Source organism: Rhineura floridana, chromosome 3 (genome assembly GCF_030035675.1).
Source record: "Rhineura floridana isolate rRhiFlo1 chromosome 3, rRhiFlo1.hap2, whole genome shotgun sequence".
NCBI classification, from domain to species: domain Eukaryota; kingdom Metazoa; phylum Chordata; class Lepidosauria; order Squamata; family Rhineuridae; genus Rhineura; species Rhineura floridana.
In genome coordinates, this window is record NC_084482.1 from 51928144 (window position 1) to 51946347 (window position 18204).

Below are 18204 nucleotides of genomic sequence, written 5' to 3' on the forward strand. Positions count from 1 at the left end.
CAGCCTTTGAGAAGCAGTCCATCAACATCTCAAATTCCTTGGCGCACTCATCCTTTTTCAGGTCCCCATGACCTGTTGTCTTGGAGGCAACGCACTTGGCATAGCCCGAGGCCTGCAAAGATCAGTCCCAGTCAGATGCAGCAGAGAACCATGCTTTAAAGCAGTGCACTATTTTACTGTGGGTATTCATTCAAGCTCGCCGACTTACTAAGAATGAAGCAACCGAGCATAACATTGTACTTAAAATTACAGGCTGGGCTCTCTGTAGGAAAGGACTGCGTTACTCTAGAATGGGTGTGTGCGTTTCGAGGAGGCAACGATGCAGCGTCAAACAGCGCTTGAGATGTGGATCGGTTTAGCTGTCAGCTGACCGAGCTGCGCCTTCAAAGCTCTCCCACTCCGGGCAGTCTCTCCACCTGAGAATAGGGGCAACCTTTTAAAGGTTTCTCCTCTCCAATACACCCTAGCAACATTTTGTTGCGGACGGGCGGGGCGAGCACTTGGTGGTGACAATGATACTGACCTCCTTTACAGGCTTGTTGTAAGGGTTACTAAAAAAAAAAAGTGTGACTCCCTCAGCACTACATAAATGAAAAGTGCTGGTATTGTCCCAGGGCGTGGGAAGAGAGGGTGAGATCTTGTTGGCATGACGACACGAGATTGACCAGCCCCTTTCAGGCACCGTACCTGCTCCCCACAACTCGCCAGCAGCTCGGGAAAGCGCTGTAACCTCTCCCGAACGCGACCCCAGACTCCTCGACTGGACATGGCGGCAAATAACAGCCTCCAAAATGCTACCTGTAGGCCGCAGCCATGATCAGACGAGCGCCTTCAGCGGAGCAGCTCTCACTGGCCCAGTAAGGTTATAGACCCCTCGGGTCGCCTTGTAAAAGATCTCCCGCTTTCTGATTGACCTTCAGCTTTATTCTGTCTCGCCCTGATTGAGTCCCAATACATACACAAGAAACCTCCGATTGGATGGAAAATGGAAAACAATCTTTCGTTCCTGCCTTTACGTTGGTGGCGTCTGACTGAGACAGCTACTTCCCGCTTGCTGAAGAAATTGATTGGCTGTGCTTGAGCAGGATCGCCGTTTGATTGGAGCACGTGGTGTTCCGGAAGGCGAGTCAGTGAAGCTCATGTTTGGGCTCGGAAATTGTCATGGCGGCGGTACCTCTACGGGATCGGCTGAGCTTCTTGAGTCGGGTACAGATGGGATAATGCGCGACTGAGTAGGATCTGTGGGAGATGGGTGCCTGGGATACCTGTGGTCATGGGAACTCCGCAGGAGAGTGGTTGTCATGACGGTGGTTAAGACCTGGTGTTCTTCCAGGACGCACTGGCACGTTTGTAGCTCAGCACTTTTGGAACGCGTGTGGGTGCTTGCAATTTAAGGGCCGGTGTATATACACATGCAGAAGCAACAAATGGTGACGCTTCTTCTGAACTGTTCAAGTGCAAGGTGTAGATGCGGGGTTTGTATATTTTGAATGCTGCTCCACTGAAAAGCTCCTCTGCACGTAGAAAAATAGAATGTCAGAGAAAGGTGAAACAAAGAACCTGATATCATAGCCTTCTTTATGAAATAAGGTGTTGTTGCTGTTGTTTCAGAAAAAGTGGGAACATTCGTTCTTACAACATACGTACACTGCCTGAAGTGATGCAATCTCTGAAGAGTTTTACCAGTTTATTTTACTGCATGTTGACACACTGGCACACTGATTTAGAATTGTAATGATTAAATTAGTATGCAAAGGCATCCTTTTGAGCAGAGCCCCAAAATCCTTATGTCCCAAGTTATATGTTTGCCTAATATGGAGGTATTTACTTTGATAATAAGGCTAGATTTGATTGTATTCAAACTTGGCCATCGTTACACCAGATGAAGTGATTTTGGGAGTGAGGCTGCATAATAATCTATATATTATCATCCCTGAAAAGGAGCATGTATGTGTTGATCTTGTTCCATCCTAGTGACTGTGATTTGTGCTAATTGTTGCTACGGTGCTAAGTAGTCAGGGCCACCATGCTGTAATACTGTCAAGTATGTGTTACAGCAAAAAAAGGCTTTATACATGAATGTTTGCCTCAATAACAAGACAAAGATTGATTGCTTTGACCTCTTGATGCACTAGAAAATTGCATCTGGGGGTAGATAATGGCAAGGCCAGCAACCCAGAAGCTCCACAAGTGACAGAGTCAAAATTATGCACAGTCACTTTGGCAATTACCAGTTCATGGGATGGCAGGATAAGGCTGTTTTTCTCCCTCAGAGGTAACCAGAGATGATTCTGAGTTGTGTCAGCAGTCAATCAGCGCAAAGGGAATTCAGATGGGACTAGAGATGATAGGGTCTACCTGTCCCTGAACATGACCCTGCATTGGAATTGCCTGTTATGCATTTTTGTTTCTACCTAAAAATTGGAAGTGAGAATTATTATTATTATTAGAGTACCATCCATGTATGCGGTGCTTTACAAAGAGCTGATATGATAGGTCCCTAACTCAAGGGGCATACAATCTGAAACAGACATAGGTGAATAATTGAGGAGGGGAATCAAGGCAGAAAAGGCATATGTGATTATGGGAGGAAGATTATTTGTGTGCCATCAGGTATTTGGAGACTCCTTTTCTTTTGGGGAGAGGAGATGCAGACTACAATCTGTGACCTGTGTCAACTGAAGTTGTGGGTTTATGGGAAAAAAGACTAGTTCCTCAGCTTTGCCTTCACGCATCAGTGAGTTCTGGGGGGCAGAAGCTCAGAAAACAGGGTGTTCTGGGGGCGTGGCAGGGGAGGAGCCGCGGGGGGGACTTACGCAACTTCCAAGTCCCCCTCGGACCGCTCCCCAAGGTCCTGATCCGTATGATAATTCTGCTGACTAATAGGCCGACGAAGTAAAAAAATTACATTGGTGGCCCACGGGGACCGCTTACTCCCCAGTGGGCCTTTTTGCGGGAGCTGGTTCTTTCTGTCCAGCTCCCGACAGAGGTGGCATGCAGCTGGGATGGTGGCTTCTGAGTGGCAAGTGGATGCTTCAGAGCTTTCTGCTGGCTCTTCCCCTCTGCCCCCCCCCCCCGGCTTTCCATCATTTGGATTTCTCTGTAGGTAACTTTTCTTTTTGTATGTGACTTTTTTTCCTTCCTTTCTTCCAGCTACCCACTCTAATCAAAGGCACCTCAGATGATGAGATCCCATGCCCAGGGTATCTGTTTGAAGAGATTGCCAGTATCCTTTGATCTCTGAAAGAGATCGGAGCTATATGTTTGATCTAATCAGAGAGTTCTTTTGGTCACCATGATGCTTGCTTTTCCTAGGAAGAGCAAAGGCTAGCAATTAGAACAGAGACCTGATCTGTGTAATGATCTGGAATCTGATTAAGGCATAATTAGTTCTAGTTAAATTGCTTCCTTGCCTACCAGGTGATATCAGTAATAACTGATTGACCTGGTATGAAAACTAAGAAACATAAAGAAGAGCAGTGTTTGCTAAATTAATCAGATTCCTGGAACAGGGTTTCTGTTTAGACTGTGTATGGGAAACCTAATTAGCTTCATCACATCTCCCCATTTGGCCCACCTGTCCTACACCTGATGTCGTATATGATGTCATATGTGATGTCAAATGTAGAGCAAGTAAAGACACAGCTGGACCAAAGGGAAATTGCGGGCACAGACATTTGGTGGATTGGAAGCACCTGGAAAGATCTGTGCACAGTGCTTTGCGAGCACCGACTATGTTCTGATTGTCAGGGCCTGTAAAGCGCCATACACAGAACTGTGCAAGCCCCAACAATCAGCTCATTATCCATGCAGGCAAAACCAGATAATCTGAAGATATTGTGATGTTGGGTGATTGACAGGTGGGTGGCTCTGTCTACCTGTCAAACTGGCCTGCAGAGGGTAGGGTACATAAGGAGCCAGCCCATTAGCTGGATCCAGTTCCCATCCCTGACCTAGACACATTCATTTTTTCTACCTAAACTTTCATAAGCACATGCTACCATTTTCCTATCCTTTTTCAATACTTTCCTACAGGTTAAACCCAAAACATATCTCTACTCAGTATTATTGTTGCAGAACTGTATATAAACGGTTAAAAAAGACTCTTTCTATATGCTGAAAACAAATTACAGAACATTTACTTTGCTGAAGAAGAGTACAAGTTAAGCCACACTCTGATATAACAGTAGCACTTTTGGCACCAACTGGCATGATATTCCGGGTGATCCCTGGCTATCAGTCCTTTACTCTGCTGACTCTTTAACATGACAAATTTCCAGAGATATCTCATGAGTCAGCAGGAAGCGGTCACTGTCTTCTCGAGTACCTCCTCAATCGTCTTCAGAACAACTCATGCCACATCAAACTGAAGGTAAAGGACAGCTGAAAAAGTTTGCTCCTTTGAGCAGATGCTCTTAAATCTTGGGGCCACTTCCCCTACTTTTTATGTTGATTTCCAGCCCTATACTCTTAATTCCACCTAAGCCTCTCCTGAATTTTCAGGTGCTCAAGATCCTGGTATACATGTGCAACCATGGTTCTTCACACTTCCTTCTGCAACTCAAGCGGAATTCTTCCTTCATCCAAGAAGCCACAGGTAGGCCATGGGGTGGCCATACTACTAAACCAAGGATTAATGGGTCATATCTTCATAATACTTCCTAATAATGGTTACACAGGGTGGTATTGCCAGTCCTATTCAGAGTAGATCCATTGAAGTTAATAGACATGGTGAATGTAGGTTCATCAATTTCAGTGGGTCTACTCTGAGTAGGACTTAGTTGAATACAACCCATAATGTTCATATAACACTTTAAGGGCCAGACTTAATGATAGATGGGCTCTGTATCTGTGCTGTTAAATGCAGAGGGTTTTTTTTTACTCAGATTGCCAGCATGGGGGGGGGCATTCTGAATTATCACACCTAACAATTACTTTTTTATTATTATACTGAATAAAAACTGGTTATTGTCTATTTTACTCACGAACATGCATGACTAAAACAAATGCTGAAATGGACCTATGCAACACTTTCAACTTATCAACAAATGCTGAAATGAGCTGTCAGGCCAGTTACCTGCCTAGGAGTTTTCTTCCATTGCATCAGTTTCTAGGGTGCTTTCCTTCTGCATTTTTATTGTCATGTACTATAACCATACTGCAACAGCTTTCTTTTATGTATTATTGAGTTTCATCATGCACTATGGTGCAAGGTGTATTAAGAATAGAAGTTTTGTTTATTATATAAACATATCATTTGTGGTTTATTTTTTTCTGTTTGGGCAAGCCCTTAGTATTAGGACTGCTGGAACTGGAAAATGTTGCATAGGCTGTTTTCTGTTGCTGAGAAAGGGTGAGATTCATCTGTTTCTATAACTGCAACTGTTGGTCTTGGGATTCTGCAAGGGGGTGGGCCCCAGGAAGCCTGACTTGTGTAGGGCAGCCAGGGATGAGCCCCTTAGCCTGCCTCATCCCCCTCTCCTCTGCTTTGCAGTGTTTGCAGGGCCTCCTGATCCTCTCCACGGCAACAGCTTGTATCAGAAGGTGCGCATGACTGCACAGGTGAGTGAAAAGTCCTAGTCTCAAGAGATCTGGGTGGACTCCTAAAGCCCTTTCACATGGTAGGCTTTCTGCCTGGCCTGTTCACCACACTGCAGCTAGCTTACTCCTTTCCTTTGTAGGATCTGGCAAGTGCTTTGTTTTCGGATGCCCTGCTGCCCCAGCCTGCTGCTATGCCACCTAAAGAACTATCTTCAACAGGTAAGCTGCTACGACCTAGGAGATCAGAAATCTGTTTTATAGCCAGACTTCTTCTGACCAATCCTGGAGCCATCTGCACTTTCTCAAAACAGCAGTAACTTCAGAATCACCTGAGTGCTTCACTTTTTTCCTTTTTGCCCAGCCTTTTCAGTGAGGATTCAATTTCTACTGTTCCTCTTCTGTTTTGCTCCCATATTCCTTTGCACTGAAGAAGGGACCATAGGGAATGTTGGCCTTGAAAAGGGCACTCTGTCCAACTGTCCCTGCCCAGGAGGACAGAGCTATCTGCACTGTCTCCTTCAAGCATCCCAGGAAAACACAGTGAATGACACCTGTCGTTTTATGCCAAATTATTGTTGGTCAGGTGAGAATGCTACAGCAGGGGAAGCTCCCCCCCCCAAAAAAAGTACCTGTTGAAGAAGTTTTGATATTATGTCTCCATTACATGTGGCCGGTGTGGTGAGAATGGAATTGATCCTGCCTCTCTGCTCCTCTCTCTTTAGCCAAAGAATGACTGCTGCAATAGCAGTAGCCACCAGGAGAGCCTTGGCTGCTATTGCTTCAGACCGTGTGGTTTATGCCACTTTGTCTTCAGATCAGGCCACTTACTTCTAGCAAGCCACCCACATCTTGGGCACTTGGGTAGTGTGTGGCTTGCAGGTATACTCCTAATTCTAAATGAGTGCTTTTCTATACTATGCCAGAGTTGGAGTCCTTTAGTTCTATTATTGGAGAGGAGCTCCCTGTAGATGCCACACAGTCACTGTCTTGCTACTTTGTTTTTTTGTGGCAAAAGAACACTTCGCATGTGCCTTTCCCCCCAGCATAGATATCACATCTTAGCTCAAGCAAGCAAACGTACGGGTTCTCAGAATGAAGGGCTCGGCTGATTTCTTCTCCAATCCCGCTGCTGCTGCTGCAGCACTGCTTTGGCTCAGCCATGGTTTGGTTTAGCACTGCATTCAAACCTTGGCTCATGGTTTATCTCTCTCCAGGTAAACCACACACTATACCAAGGCTTATTCTCTGGTTTAGTCCTCGTGACTTGTCTGGGGGAGAAAAACCATGAGCCCAGATTTGCATGTATTGCTAAGCCAAGCTATGGCTTAGCTCACAGCAGTGCTGTGGCAACAGCAGGACTAGAAGAGGAGCAAAGCAGCTACTGTCTTCTCTCCAGAATCCTGCACATTTTGCTCATTCACGCTCATTGGCTTAGTGTTATGTGCAAGCCCAGTCAGTGTCTACAAAGCAGAGTGGATGAGGATTGATTTAAAGTATAATATAGACAGGATGGAGAGGGGCCCTGAACCCTTCCCCTGGCCAGGCTGTTCCTCAGAATCTGCTTTAAAAAAAACCCAGAAGTAATTCACACTGGAAGATAATTTGCTTTAGCTGCAACTTTGGGAAGAAAAACACAGATTGCATTCCGTCCCCACTGCCCATATCATGGTTTAAACTCCATTACCACCCCTTCTTTGTAGGAACTGAACATGACTTGGGTTGGATTCCACCATATCACGTCTTGATTCAGCAATTGCTTTCTAAACCCTGTGGGAAAATATAGCACCTCCCTGAGGCTTTTGTGAGGGGATTGGAATAAAAAAGCTCACGAGTTCACATATTAGCCCAATTCAGAATCTGGTTTTCATGTGCAACTATAAAAAAGGGGGTCCTTTAAGGCATGGCTTTCTGTCATAAGGAATCGCACACACACCCAACTCTTGTACATTTTGCTTGTATGGAGAGAGAGCAGTACTTGAATCCATTTTAATTTCATATCTCAATAGGCAATTCATGCTGATTTTCCATCTCGCCTTGATAAGATAGTATGTGAATGGTGGTAGGAAATGAGTATGGCCATGAGGCTGTCCCCGCTATCACACTGGTCTCACTGCTCATTTATGCTTTCTCTATGCCTCTCTTCCTAGGCATGGGCTCCAAGCCCAACCCGCACGGCTCACTCCAAGGCTTTGGTTTTGAAAGAAGTGACTCGGGTAAGTATTGGGTTCAGAGGTCTGAGTGGTATCAGTTCTGTCCTTGAGGAGCATCCACAGTCCATGGGGCAAGGTCATCATGCTGCATAGATGCTAGCTTTCTGCTGTCCCAGCCTTGCCCCCAGAGCTTTGTTATTCATGAAAGCTCGCAGTCTCTGCTATAACGCCACTTGGTACTTGCCAGGAGCTGTTCTCTTGGCTTCAAAGCCACTTTGAGAATTTGAGCAGTGAAGTAAGCCAAGCTGTTCAGAGGAAGGCAACTGAAACCTTGCAGTGAGCATGCTGAAGGGAGCGAACCCAAGCCTTTTTCCTTTCGCTACTGGGCAAGGAGGATAAGAGAAGAGATCTATTGGGGCCATCTGAAGGCAGCAAGGCTCTCCTGCTCTGGAAAGAGGGACTTCAGCAGACAAATATATCCTAGTGTCTTGAACATCCACGCCTGGCACAATCTGAACCTGTATAATGGAGGAAGCCCTTTTCAGTGGTCTTGGATTCCGCTTCTGTTCTTGTGGGCCAGAATTTATGGCTATGTTTTGATGTCCTTTGGAAGGTTGTTCCTGTGCCTTCTTTCAGCGTCCATTGTATAGATTGACAAACTACCATATGCTGAACCTGGATAATCCGCCTGTCTTTGTTGCTGTTATAGCATCCACTGGCAAAGTTCTGCTGGCCACCATCCAAAAGGCAGCTGAGGTGGTTGCCAATGCCATGCTCCCTGGTCAGGAGCTCACTAGTCCCCACAGTAGGGAGCTGAAGGATAATGCCTACGAGCCAGTGATGGCACCTTTTCCTGGCAAAAGCTCCATCTTACCTACAAAACCATCTTCTGTCATCACCCGGAAGATGCGAGGTAAGTGTGTATGCCTCTGAATGTTGTTAAGTATGCTTTTGAATGCCGTCAGAAGTGGGGAGGAAGCTGTTATGCTCAGGTCCTGTTTTTGGGCTTCCCATTGGGGCATCTGGTTGACTAGTGTGAGAACAGGATGCTGGACTAGGTGGGCTTTTGGCCTGATCCAGCAGGCCCTTGTGTTCTTATGAGGTGTGGTACATCCTGTTTTCAGAACTGACAGAGAAACCTTATAAAAAGAGGAGCAGATGTTAGCAGCTTAGAGCTTTCTTGCATTACTGGGGAGGAATAAAAGCAGCCACATCTTGGGTACAATCAGCTGGTAGCTGCACACAGTAATAATTCAGGCAAAATCCTCTTTCTGGCTAGAGAAGAATTTTTGTAGCTCATATTGGAGCTGTTAGTTATAAATCCTTAGCCCAAATCTTGCTGCGGGGGTATGAGTGAGGTCTCTGGTTGTGGCTGGTAGATTTTTGATGTTGGGATATGGTGGGGGCAGTACACAGATGCTTCTCTGAACCTAGTGTTTGAGATGTCACTTCTCCCCGCCCATCCCGATGGCTGCTCTTCTGAATTTTTTTCACAGCGAGCCATCAGCCAGGACAAGCAGGAGGCGGCTGGGAGGAATTGGACAGTGGGCAAAGCTTCCAGAATTCCTTGAAGGAGAACAGCGACCTGAGCAGGGCATCTGATTCCTACAGCAGGTCAGGCAGTGACAATCACTCAGGTGCTCTGGAGCCAGGAACGGTTGCTGAGAGGTGAGAGAGGTGGATGGGCCTGGGCCAACCACTCACCCCTTTGAGGTGCACCCATATGTGGGAGAGAAAAAGAACTGGCGTTGAAGCTCACTTCTCCTGACTATTCACAGGATGGATGCTGAAAACCTTGGGGACTGCCTGCAAGAAGTGAGCCTTGTCAGCAAACTAACCAAAGGCTCCAAGGTTTTCCTGACATATGAGGAGACCCAGCACTTCATCAAGGAGTAAGGACACCCTTTCTGTCCAAGCCACCATTTGATCCATCTCCTCCTCCCTCCCAGCTATTCTGCATTATGGTAGATGTACCCAAACACATTGCCCATTCCCACCCCTTTCATGGCTGTGCATCAGTTTTTTTGTAAATTCCTATGCCTGAGCACTTGCCTTCTGGGCTGGCCCCAAAGACCTGTGCACCTGCAACAGAAAATGCAAATGGTGCTGGATGCCCCATTCATTAACAATATGAACAACTGACAACTTACCACTCCTTAAGGTTTTCCTTTGGATTGTGTTCAGTATAGTGCTAATTTGAACATTCTCTCAGTACAAGGATCTCTCTTTGCTCAACAGAATGTTCTCCTCCTCACCTCCCCCTGCCCACCCTCTAATAAATCTCTCCTGGGGGTTCCCCCAACCCTGCACAGCAGATGTAGAGAGGATGGGGAAAAGTTCTGTTGCATTAGTGGTAATCCTTGCACAATTATTTAACTGAATCCTGCCCAAACTTTCCTCCCTCACTGTCACCTCCTCACTTTTATTCAAAGCTGGCGAGCCAATTATGTAGACCCTTTCTCATTTCTGAAGAGTTGTCCATTGGCAATGTAGAAAGGTCTTGGGTGATCCTTGCCCCCATTGCTTGAGGGAGCAGGGAAGTCCAGGAGAGACCGGAGTGGTCTATTTCCCCTGCCTCATGAAATTGCTCCCTGCTCTTCTCTTTTGGTTTGTTTGTTTTGGATATCTGGCTCAGTGCTGTCCCTCTCTGTAGGTGTGGGCTGCTGAACTGTGAAGTGGTCTTGGCTATGCTCAACCGAACCCTGAAGGACCCCAGTGAGTGCGTCCGCATGGTGAGGGAACCCGTGAGGCTCCTGGGAGGCCAGTTTACATCGGCAGTGCTTGTGGGGGAAAAACAAGCTAGATTGCTTCCAACTGTGAGCTGGAATTGCTGTTAGGAAACAGGAACTCTTTGTCCCCATTTTGAGGGATTGGCTGCAATCTCATTTAGGGTGGGATTTCTTTCTTGCCACATGAGGATGGGTATGAGGCAAGGCCAGCTTGGGACTGTTTCTTTTCAGTGATGGAACATATTATGAATTGGTGCTACTGTGCAAATTGGGCCCAGTGTGTAAACCATTTGCCTTCCTAACTCAGCCCTTTTTTTTCCCTACAGAGGGCCATGTGTGCCATCTATTCCCTCATGTGTTCTGACTTGCTGTCCCATAATCAGGTATTTGCCATTACCCAGCAGCACTTGCAAGAGCTCAGTAAAGAAAGCCCTGGTTCTGTAGCCAACAAAGCAACAAAGGTAACTCCTGCTTGTGTTTTCCACCTTTTCTGTATTCAAATAATCAAGGGGTGCCTCTTCAGTTCTTTCATGATGAGGTATTGCTGTATGCTTTTTGTTGTCATGCTAGGCCTATTCCTTCTGCATCCTGGACAAGATAGGTAAGCAGTGAGTGGCTCTGTAAGTAGTTTTCTTACGGTTCCATTGCCCTTGTTTCAACAGATCAGGAACTGAATATCTCCTTTCTTTCTGCACCTAGTGCATTCCCGGATACTTTTCCTGCTTCTTGATGAAGCATGTAATCTAGAAAATTGTTTCAGTTCTGCAGCTTGTGCATAGTGGCAATGCTATGATCATCAAGCTATCTAGAGCAAGGGTTCTCATACTGTGTTCCATGGACCACCAATGGTCCACAAGCTTCATTCAGATGGTTTGCAGTGTGTCTGTGGATTTGTGTTTGAAAATGGCACATCCAACACATTAAATATTTATATTGATTTTTAATTGTATTGTAATTGCTTCTTTTATTTCTTATATTGTACTGAATTTTACTGTATTAAAATTCAAATTCTATGGAATTATGATTTCTACAACAGGCAGAAAAAATCATTAAGTGGTCTGCCAAGACCCTTAGCAATTTTCAAGTGATCCGTGGGGGGGAAAGATTGGGAACCACTGATCTAAAGAAAGCTGACCTAGCAGCAATGATACATCCCTTAGTTACATCCAGGTTAGATTACTGTAATGTGCTCCATATGGGGCTGCCCTTCAAGACAACTGGAAACGGCAAGCAATACAGAATGTGGCTGTTGAAACATTTGTGGGAGCTGGGCACTCAGATCATATTGCCCTTATTTTTTATTTGTTACATTGGCTGCCTATTCATTTCCAACTCAAGATGCTGGCTTTGTCCTTTAAAAGTCCTAAATGGTTTGGTGTCATATGGTGTCATTACTGCTGAATCTTTTTTAAAAAAAAAAACAATTTGAAGACACTTATTTAAGTCTGCATTTGGCTAAATTGGTGCTGTACTTGAAAAACCAATGAGTTCCTGCTGGGTTTCTTGTTATTGTTTGTGGGGGTTGCATTTTCATGTGCTTTAGAGTCTTGTGAGCTGCCAGATGAGGGCGGTATGCCCTAAAATGAGGGTTAACATCTTTTAAATAAATAAATGTGTCTGCTATAGCAAGCCCTAGAGGCCAGGGCAATGCCCTGAGATCAGGACATTGAAGATACAGTGATGGAATAAAGTAGTTCCTGCCCCAAAGTGAATTGTATGAGAGCACCAAAAGCAATTGCATTGTTAAAATTAAGACCTGATCAGTGCCTGGGTGGGACCACTAGGCACTTCACATTCATCCAGGGTAGGGGAACCTCAGCCCTAGGGGTCAACCACAGCCCTCCAAGCCTCTGCATCCAACCCTCAAGGCTCTCCCCAGGCCATACCCCTCCCCATCTTTGCTCTGTGCCCTCCTCAAGGGCTTTCGACTGGGTGGGTGGCAGCTCACGGAAACCTTGATTTTTTTGGGTAGTTGGAATGTGCTTTATTGTACAAAAGTAAGAGTTGCATCCGTTGCTCCACCATTTGTGTCTTGGCTGCCTCCCCCCATCTTTCGCATGCAGCCTCTGGCAGGTTGCCCATGTGGGAATGTGGCCCTTGGCTTGAAAAAGGTTCCCCGCCCCTGTGTGAGTCACTCTTGAGCTTTCCAAGCAAAAGCAAGATATATGAATGGAAACCAAAAGGATGCTGACCCATGAGCAAAGTAAAAGTGAATACAGTGAAGTGGGTAGTTTCACTCTCTTGGGATAGTCCTCTGCCTCTTAGCCTTGTCCTCCTTTTTTTGCTGCTCTGATTCTTCTCTTACTTGACACACTCCCTCTTTCTCTTCTACTTTCAACAGATCTTGCGTCAATTTGAAGCACTCGGCAGGAGCCGTTCCACTTCCAAGAACTCCTCCCCAGTTGCCAGCCGCTGCGTCCCTGCCAGGACCACATTCAGGCGTGCTGATGACCTGCTAGCAGATACAATGGCATTTGCAGAAGAGACTATCCTCAAACCTGTGAGCCTGGCACCGCAGCCCTGCCAAGCACCTGAACGCCTCGCCAGTGCTGTGTGTCAATCAAAAGGACAGGTCCTGCAATTGGTGTCCTCTGGCCAACCCGGGGATATCCTGCCCCCTGGCCTTGGCCTGCGAGGATCAGAATGCAGGCTTCCAAACTCTGAATCCCAAGAGGACAGGCCTCCAAGGGGTGATCCAGATGGCACAGTTTCCCTGTTCGCAGGCATGGAGCTGGTAGCACCCTCAAGTATGATCTTGGCAGACGCTGCTGAGCAGGAATATATATCTCTAGCTCCACGGACAGCATCTTGTACTGGGAGCCCCACAGCCAGTGAGGGCAGCCAGGGACTGTCTGCTTTCCCCTTCCTCAATGCGTAGCAGTTCCTTGTTGCAATTCTGGCTATGGGCAGCCAAGCTAGCAACAAACTGGTATCCTTCCAGCTCTCTCTATACCAGCCTTTCCCAACCAGTGTGCCTCCAGATGTTGTTGGACCACAACTCCCATCAGCCTCAGCCAGCATTGCCAGTTGTCAGGAAAGATGGGAATTGTGGTCCAACAACATCTGGAGGCACACTGGTTGGGAAAGGCTGTTCTATACTGCTGCTACACACCTGGTCTTTGGTTTTTATGTTGTTCATTCTTGAAAAGGGGGAGTTGACATCCCCCACTACACCTCTACTCCTGCTAGGTCATCTGCAACAATGAAAAAAGATTTGAATCCTCAATACTACCTTTTAATTTGATTGTTATCAGTGCTTCTCACTGAACACAAAAAACCCACAATCCAAGCTCCGCAGCATAGTCTGTTTTCATATACTCGGTTCCTGCAGGTGTGACAGAAATATCCCCTTTACTCGCCTTTTCCAATTTAAAATCAGTCTCCACTTTAATTTTTTTTGTAGATCATATTACTCCGGCTTTGTTTTGTCCCTGCTGCTCATCACCTTATTGTGACTAGGGATTGTGACTATAAGAAATTAGAAGGCCTTAAAGGACATTCACAACATGAATGTGCTTCTGATTCCACAAAGACAGTTGTTGGAGGAGAGCTAATGGTGAAGGCATTTTCATAGTCAACACTTTCTGCCATCCTTAAACTACTATCCAAACTTACACTGCAGCATCCTTCAGTCCTACTGTACTGTGTGACAGGCTGGCTTTCTGAATGGTCTGGCTCCACTGAAGCTTGGAACAGAGCTAACTCTTGCTGTAAAATCCACTCTTTCTTCCCCCTCCAGCCATGAGTGCAGACAAGCAGGTTATAGCAAAGTTGCTATCATACTCCATACATGGGTGTAGGGCCTTGAACATACAAACCAGCAGAAAATTATATGTTTCAGCTTACCAGCACATTTCATTCATTAAACCTTGTAGCACAGAGCCTCCTGTAATGCTCCAATCTCAACAGATAAACTTGGTAGGGATTATATATTAATAAACAAGCAGAAAATAAAATAACGCCCCATTGTAAATCAATAGGGGTGACTGTTCTTAGGCCACATTCACATAAACATTTATTCCATTTTAAACAGTCATGTCTTCCCCCAAAGAATCCTGGGAAGGGTAGTTTGTAAAGGGTACTGAGAGTTGTCAGGAGACTCTATTCACCTCACAGCTACAGTTGCCAGAGTGGTTTAACAGTTAGTCCCTCTTCTCAGAGAACTCTCGAAAGTGTAGATCTATGAGGAGAGTAGGGGTCTCCTAACAACTCTCAACACCCTTCACAAACTACACTTCCCAGGATTCTTTGGGGAAAGCCATGACTGTTTAAAGTGGAATAATAGTGGAATAAATGTATGGTGTGAATCTTAAGAGTACTGTATTCAGTTCGTCTCTGTACCCTTTTGCCTGATTCACTCATATTCAGCCTGAGACACACTATATGCTATGTGAGGCACTTCACCATAGCTGTGCTGTAATTATATCTAATTCCCTGTTGTGAGAGCTCTGTGGTTAGTCACTGGGGAGAGGAGTGCACTCTGTACTTTCATATATTCTTCATGAGTTCCAGGATTGAGCTCTGTCATTGAAAACTGATGCCAGAACTGGTCCCTGGTACAAATTAAATCCTGCCTGTAGGACTTCCTACTGCCAGTATTAATAGTAACCAATTCTGCTGAGACAAATTCATAAAACATGAGCATGCAGCTGCTAGTAGATCAGATGCTCAAGCCATTCACACTTGGAATGCCTTTAGTATAGTAAAAGAAGCTCTGCCAGGGACTTTAAAATGGAATGGGTGGATGGGGAAGAGAGTCCTGACTTGGGGTTTTGCCTAAGGAAGTTGACCCATTCACACTAGAACTTCCATTTGCACAACAGAAATTCGCCTCCTGTCACCCCTCCCTCCCTAAATCTGCTCCAGAGGGTTGTGGGACCCACAGAATTGATATGGAAAGCACGTGTGGGGAACAGAAAGAGGGGAAGTTCTGTTGCACAAGTGGAAGTCCTTGCATGAACTGGACAACTTTGTTGGACACAAGCCATATATTGCAATAATCCTGTCTGCTCGGTCAAGGATTACTTTTCCAACAACTGTCTTTGAGAAATAGTAGTTTACTAATAACAGGTGGCTCTTTTGTAGAACTGGAATTATTTTACCAGGGATCCTCCTTGCTTTATCGGTAAGGAGAGGCTGGTTGTTTCCAGCCAGAAGCAATGCTGTTTTAGGAAATGTGGCCACTTGGGCAGGTCAGACAAGTCTGAAACCTCATGAGAAGAATGTAGAGGCCTCTTTGTTCTGCATCATTAATTTGATGATGATTCATTTCTCTTTAACTTTGATGCTGGAGCTGCCAGTTCTTAAAAAGCATACTTTTCCTTCTGAGAGGACACCTGATTTGACGCTAGTCTTGGTGTGCTATTGACCACTCAGAAAGGGTGTGTGCGCATGTGCATACAAAATCCTTTATAGAAATGACACCCCCTTCTCATCAAGACTGAGGTGGAGCTGCTTAAAAGGAATCTGTCTTGTACTTTAGGTGCTGGTCTGTTATTAATTGTGTTATGCTGCATTTGTTCATTGTGCTGGGCAATCAATATGTGATACAAATTATTTCCTGTTTCAATCAGGACCCCCAAATCTATTAGTCATCCTGCCTTGAGGCAAGCCACAAACAAGTTGCAATCTGATCCTATCCATGTTTACTCAGAAGTAAATCCCATTGTGTTCAGATGTTTATTTTTTCCTTCAAATATATATCAGATTGCAGCTTTAATAGTCTCTCTATACAACTTGCTCTAGCAGTGACTTCGATGGTCTGGGTCGTTTCATCCCACCTGCATCCAGTCTTTTTCAGTGTCTCTACTGACTGTGTAACATAACTGCATTTTGATGTTTATCTCCTGTTTTCATTTTTTTGCTCTTAATGCCCTCACAATCCTTATTTGTCACAGCTGTCCACTTGATAAGCATAGAGGTGCTTACTGGAGAGGGAAGCAATAAACACTGCATTGTATCTCAGAAGAACCCCATTAACACTAACACCTATGCAGTTAGGTGTCCCCAAATCCATTGAAACGTAGGACTGGGTGGAAATGTTGTATAATGTGTAGTAGCACAAGCAATAGATTGCATATGAGGACATACACTAGTTCCATGATCAACACTGTTTGGCATCTGTTGAATGTGTACAAAAAGTGCTCTGCCCTGGATTAAGTATTCCCCCATTTCCCCAGTTGTTTTGAGAGCATAAAGACATGTAGATTACTATATGATGTGTGGCTCTGGAGTAATTTCCCAAAGTTCATTTTCTTTGTTTATGTTTATAATTTTTAATGTTGCTAGATTTTTTAAGTAGCAGTTTTTTATGAACCGCTTTTCTTCTTATAAACTTTTGATTTTTCGTGGAATGATTGGTCGAGATCGTGTTACTTGTCTTTATAGTTACGTTTGGATGTCGTGATGGAGAATCAGGGGAAGAGTGTTGGATGAGTGGTACAGCTTGATCCTTATAAACCTTGTTGTCCAATAGATTCAGAATCAATGTGAGAATACTGTTGGTTTCTGTTAATGAGGATTTCATAGAGTCTATATCAAGAGCCAGCATTAGGAGCCACCCAGTAATAGTTGGCCCAATTTCTTCTTGTTTCCGGTCTGTGACAGTGTCTGTGGTAACCTTGGGACATATATGATCAGTTTCGGACTGGTGGTCCCCCTTGACCATGCCCTGTCTGATCGTCTCTAGTTGCTTAGGAGACACTTTTGTCATACTTGTATGTTCAGGCTGCAGTTCTAAGATCAAGTTCCCTTTATCTTTATCTTTGCCACTTTCCTGTTGATTGTAAGATTTTTTTAGAGGTCTTGGAGGGAGGTTAACGTTAGATATGGATATAAAAGGTTCGATGTTCGGTGATTGGCCTAGCCCATGTTCGGCAGAGGAGTTAGTTGTATCTGCAGATGTGTTTTTGCTGGATAAAGCCCGAGTCAAATCTTGATGGAATAGACACTCTTTATCAAACAGATTCGCTGCTGCTAATTCCTCTGCCAGATTAGGTGCTGTGTCCAAGGAAAATACGTTGGATTCAATAGTTGGAATGTATTTAGTTGACCAGTCATAGATAATATGGGTCTTATCAGGGATTTTCTTCGACAAGTTTTCATTGCTAGGTGAAGCATAAAATTGAGTAATATGAGTTTGTCCCTTTAAGTCTGAGCAGTGGAAATCTGAGTGTCTGTGAGCTGCAGGGAGATTGCCTTGAGGTGAGTTTTTAGCTTTTGTTTTCTTTTTCTTCTGTTTTTTCATCGAAGGCCAAGGGTGTGGAGAAACCCCCAGTGTTTTCCTTTGGCTCCTTGTTAATACCATGATCTCCTGATGTTTTAGTTTTAGTTTTTGTTAAGCATTTGCCGCAGTGAAAATGGCCGTTATTATATCTCTTAAAAACTCCTATCAGCCTTTTCCTATTAGAGGACTCGTTTCTTTGAGGAAAGCGAACAAATAATTGCTTCCCAATTAAAAGCTCTTCTTAAAACCTTTTCCTTTTTTAAATGAGATAAAATAGAATAGAATAGCATAGCAGATAAAAATAACGAGCAACCAGATACTTAGGTCTTACCCGGACGCCATCATTCCCTCCTCCATAAGTGTAAGTGTAAATTGCTACTAGAAATGCCATCAGAAGATGTTGCAGAGTTGCTAGCAGGATAGAGGGAAAGTGAAGTGTATGCAATGTGAGCTCTCCACTATATAGTTTTGATCTGAAGATGAGACAAGGTAACTGAATCCGGGGAGTCTCCATCAGTTTGGCCCTGATTCAGAACCAAAGGATCCCCAGAGGTAAAAT

The 18204-nt window shown here is 44.9% G+C and overlaps 2 protein-coding genes and 1 long non-coding RNA gene across 5 annotated transcripts in view; 2 read left to right on the top strand and 1 right to left on the bottom strand.

Annotated features, from left to right (window-relative positions):
• LOC133379800 (uncharacterized) lies at positions 1-953 on the bottom strand. The gene is made up of 2 exons (XR_009761270.1): positions 799-953; positions 1-112 (listed from the first exon to the last, which is right to left on the bottom strand). It is a non-coding gene; the product is annotated as an uncharacterized LOC133379800 (long non-coding RNA).
• On the top strand, positions 432-13440 carry TEPSIN (TEPSIN adaptor related protein complex 4 accessory protein). Of its 3 annotated transcripts, none has more exons than XM_061615757.1 (13): positions 432-1206; positions 3154-3226; positions 4281-4372; positions 4504-4597; positions 5495-5562; positions 5682-5760; positions 7689-7754; positions 8401-8604; positions 9188-9359; positions 9470-9583; positions 10345-10423; positions 10747-10881; positions 12762-13440. In XM_061615757.1, the coding sequence occupies exons 1-13, from the start codon at positions 1162-1164 to the stop codon at positions 13296-13298; spliced, it is 1758 nt and encodes a 585-aa protein (XP_061471741.1). In that variant the 5' UTR covers positions 432-1161; the 3' UTR covers positions 13299-13440. The 3 variants fall into 3 exon arrangements, with proteins under 3 accessions (XP_061471741.1, XP_061471740.1, XP_061471742.1); XM_061615756.1 differs by lacking the exon at positions 432-1206 and adding an exon at positions 1213-1475; XM_061615758.1 differs by lacking the exon at positions 432-1206 and adding an exon at positions 1472-1546.
• Positions 13441-17520: 4080 nt separating this feature from the next.
• Positions 17521-18204, top strand: part of CEP131 (centrosomal protein 131) — a 60253-nt gene continuing 59569 nt past the window's right edge. The window contains exon 1 of the mRNA XM_061615761.1: positions 17521-17623. The gene's annotated coding sequence lies outside the window, so the exon portion shown is untranslated. The remainder of the gene's footprint in view (positions 17624-18204) is intronic.

Coding starts and splice junctions, on each gene's coding strand:
- TEPSIN (XM_061615756.1), top strand. CDS start 1,413: ATGCAGAAGCAACAAATGGTGACGCTTCTTCTGAACTGTTCAAGTGCA. Junction 9,584..10,344: donor ACCCAGCACTTCATCAAGGA/GTAAGGACACCC, acceptor CCCTCTCTGTAG/GTGTGGGCTGCTGAACTGTG. Junction 10,424..10,746: donor CCAGTGAGTGCGTCCGCATG/GTGAGGGAACCC, acceptor TTTTCCCTACAG/AGGGCCATGTGTGCCATCTA.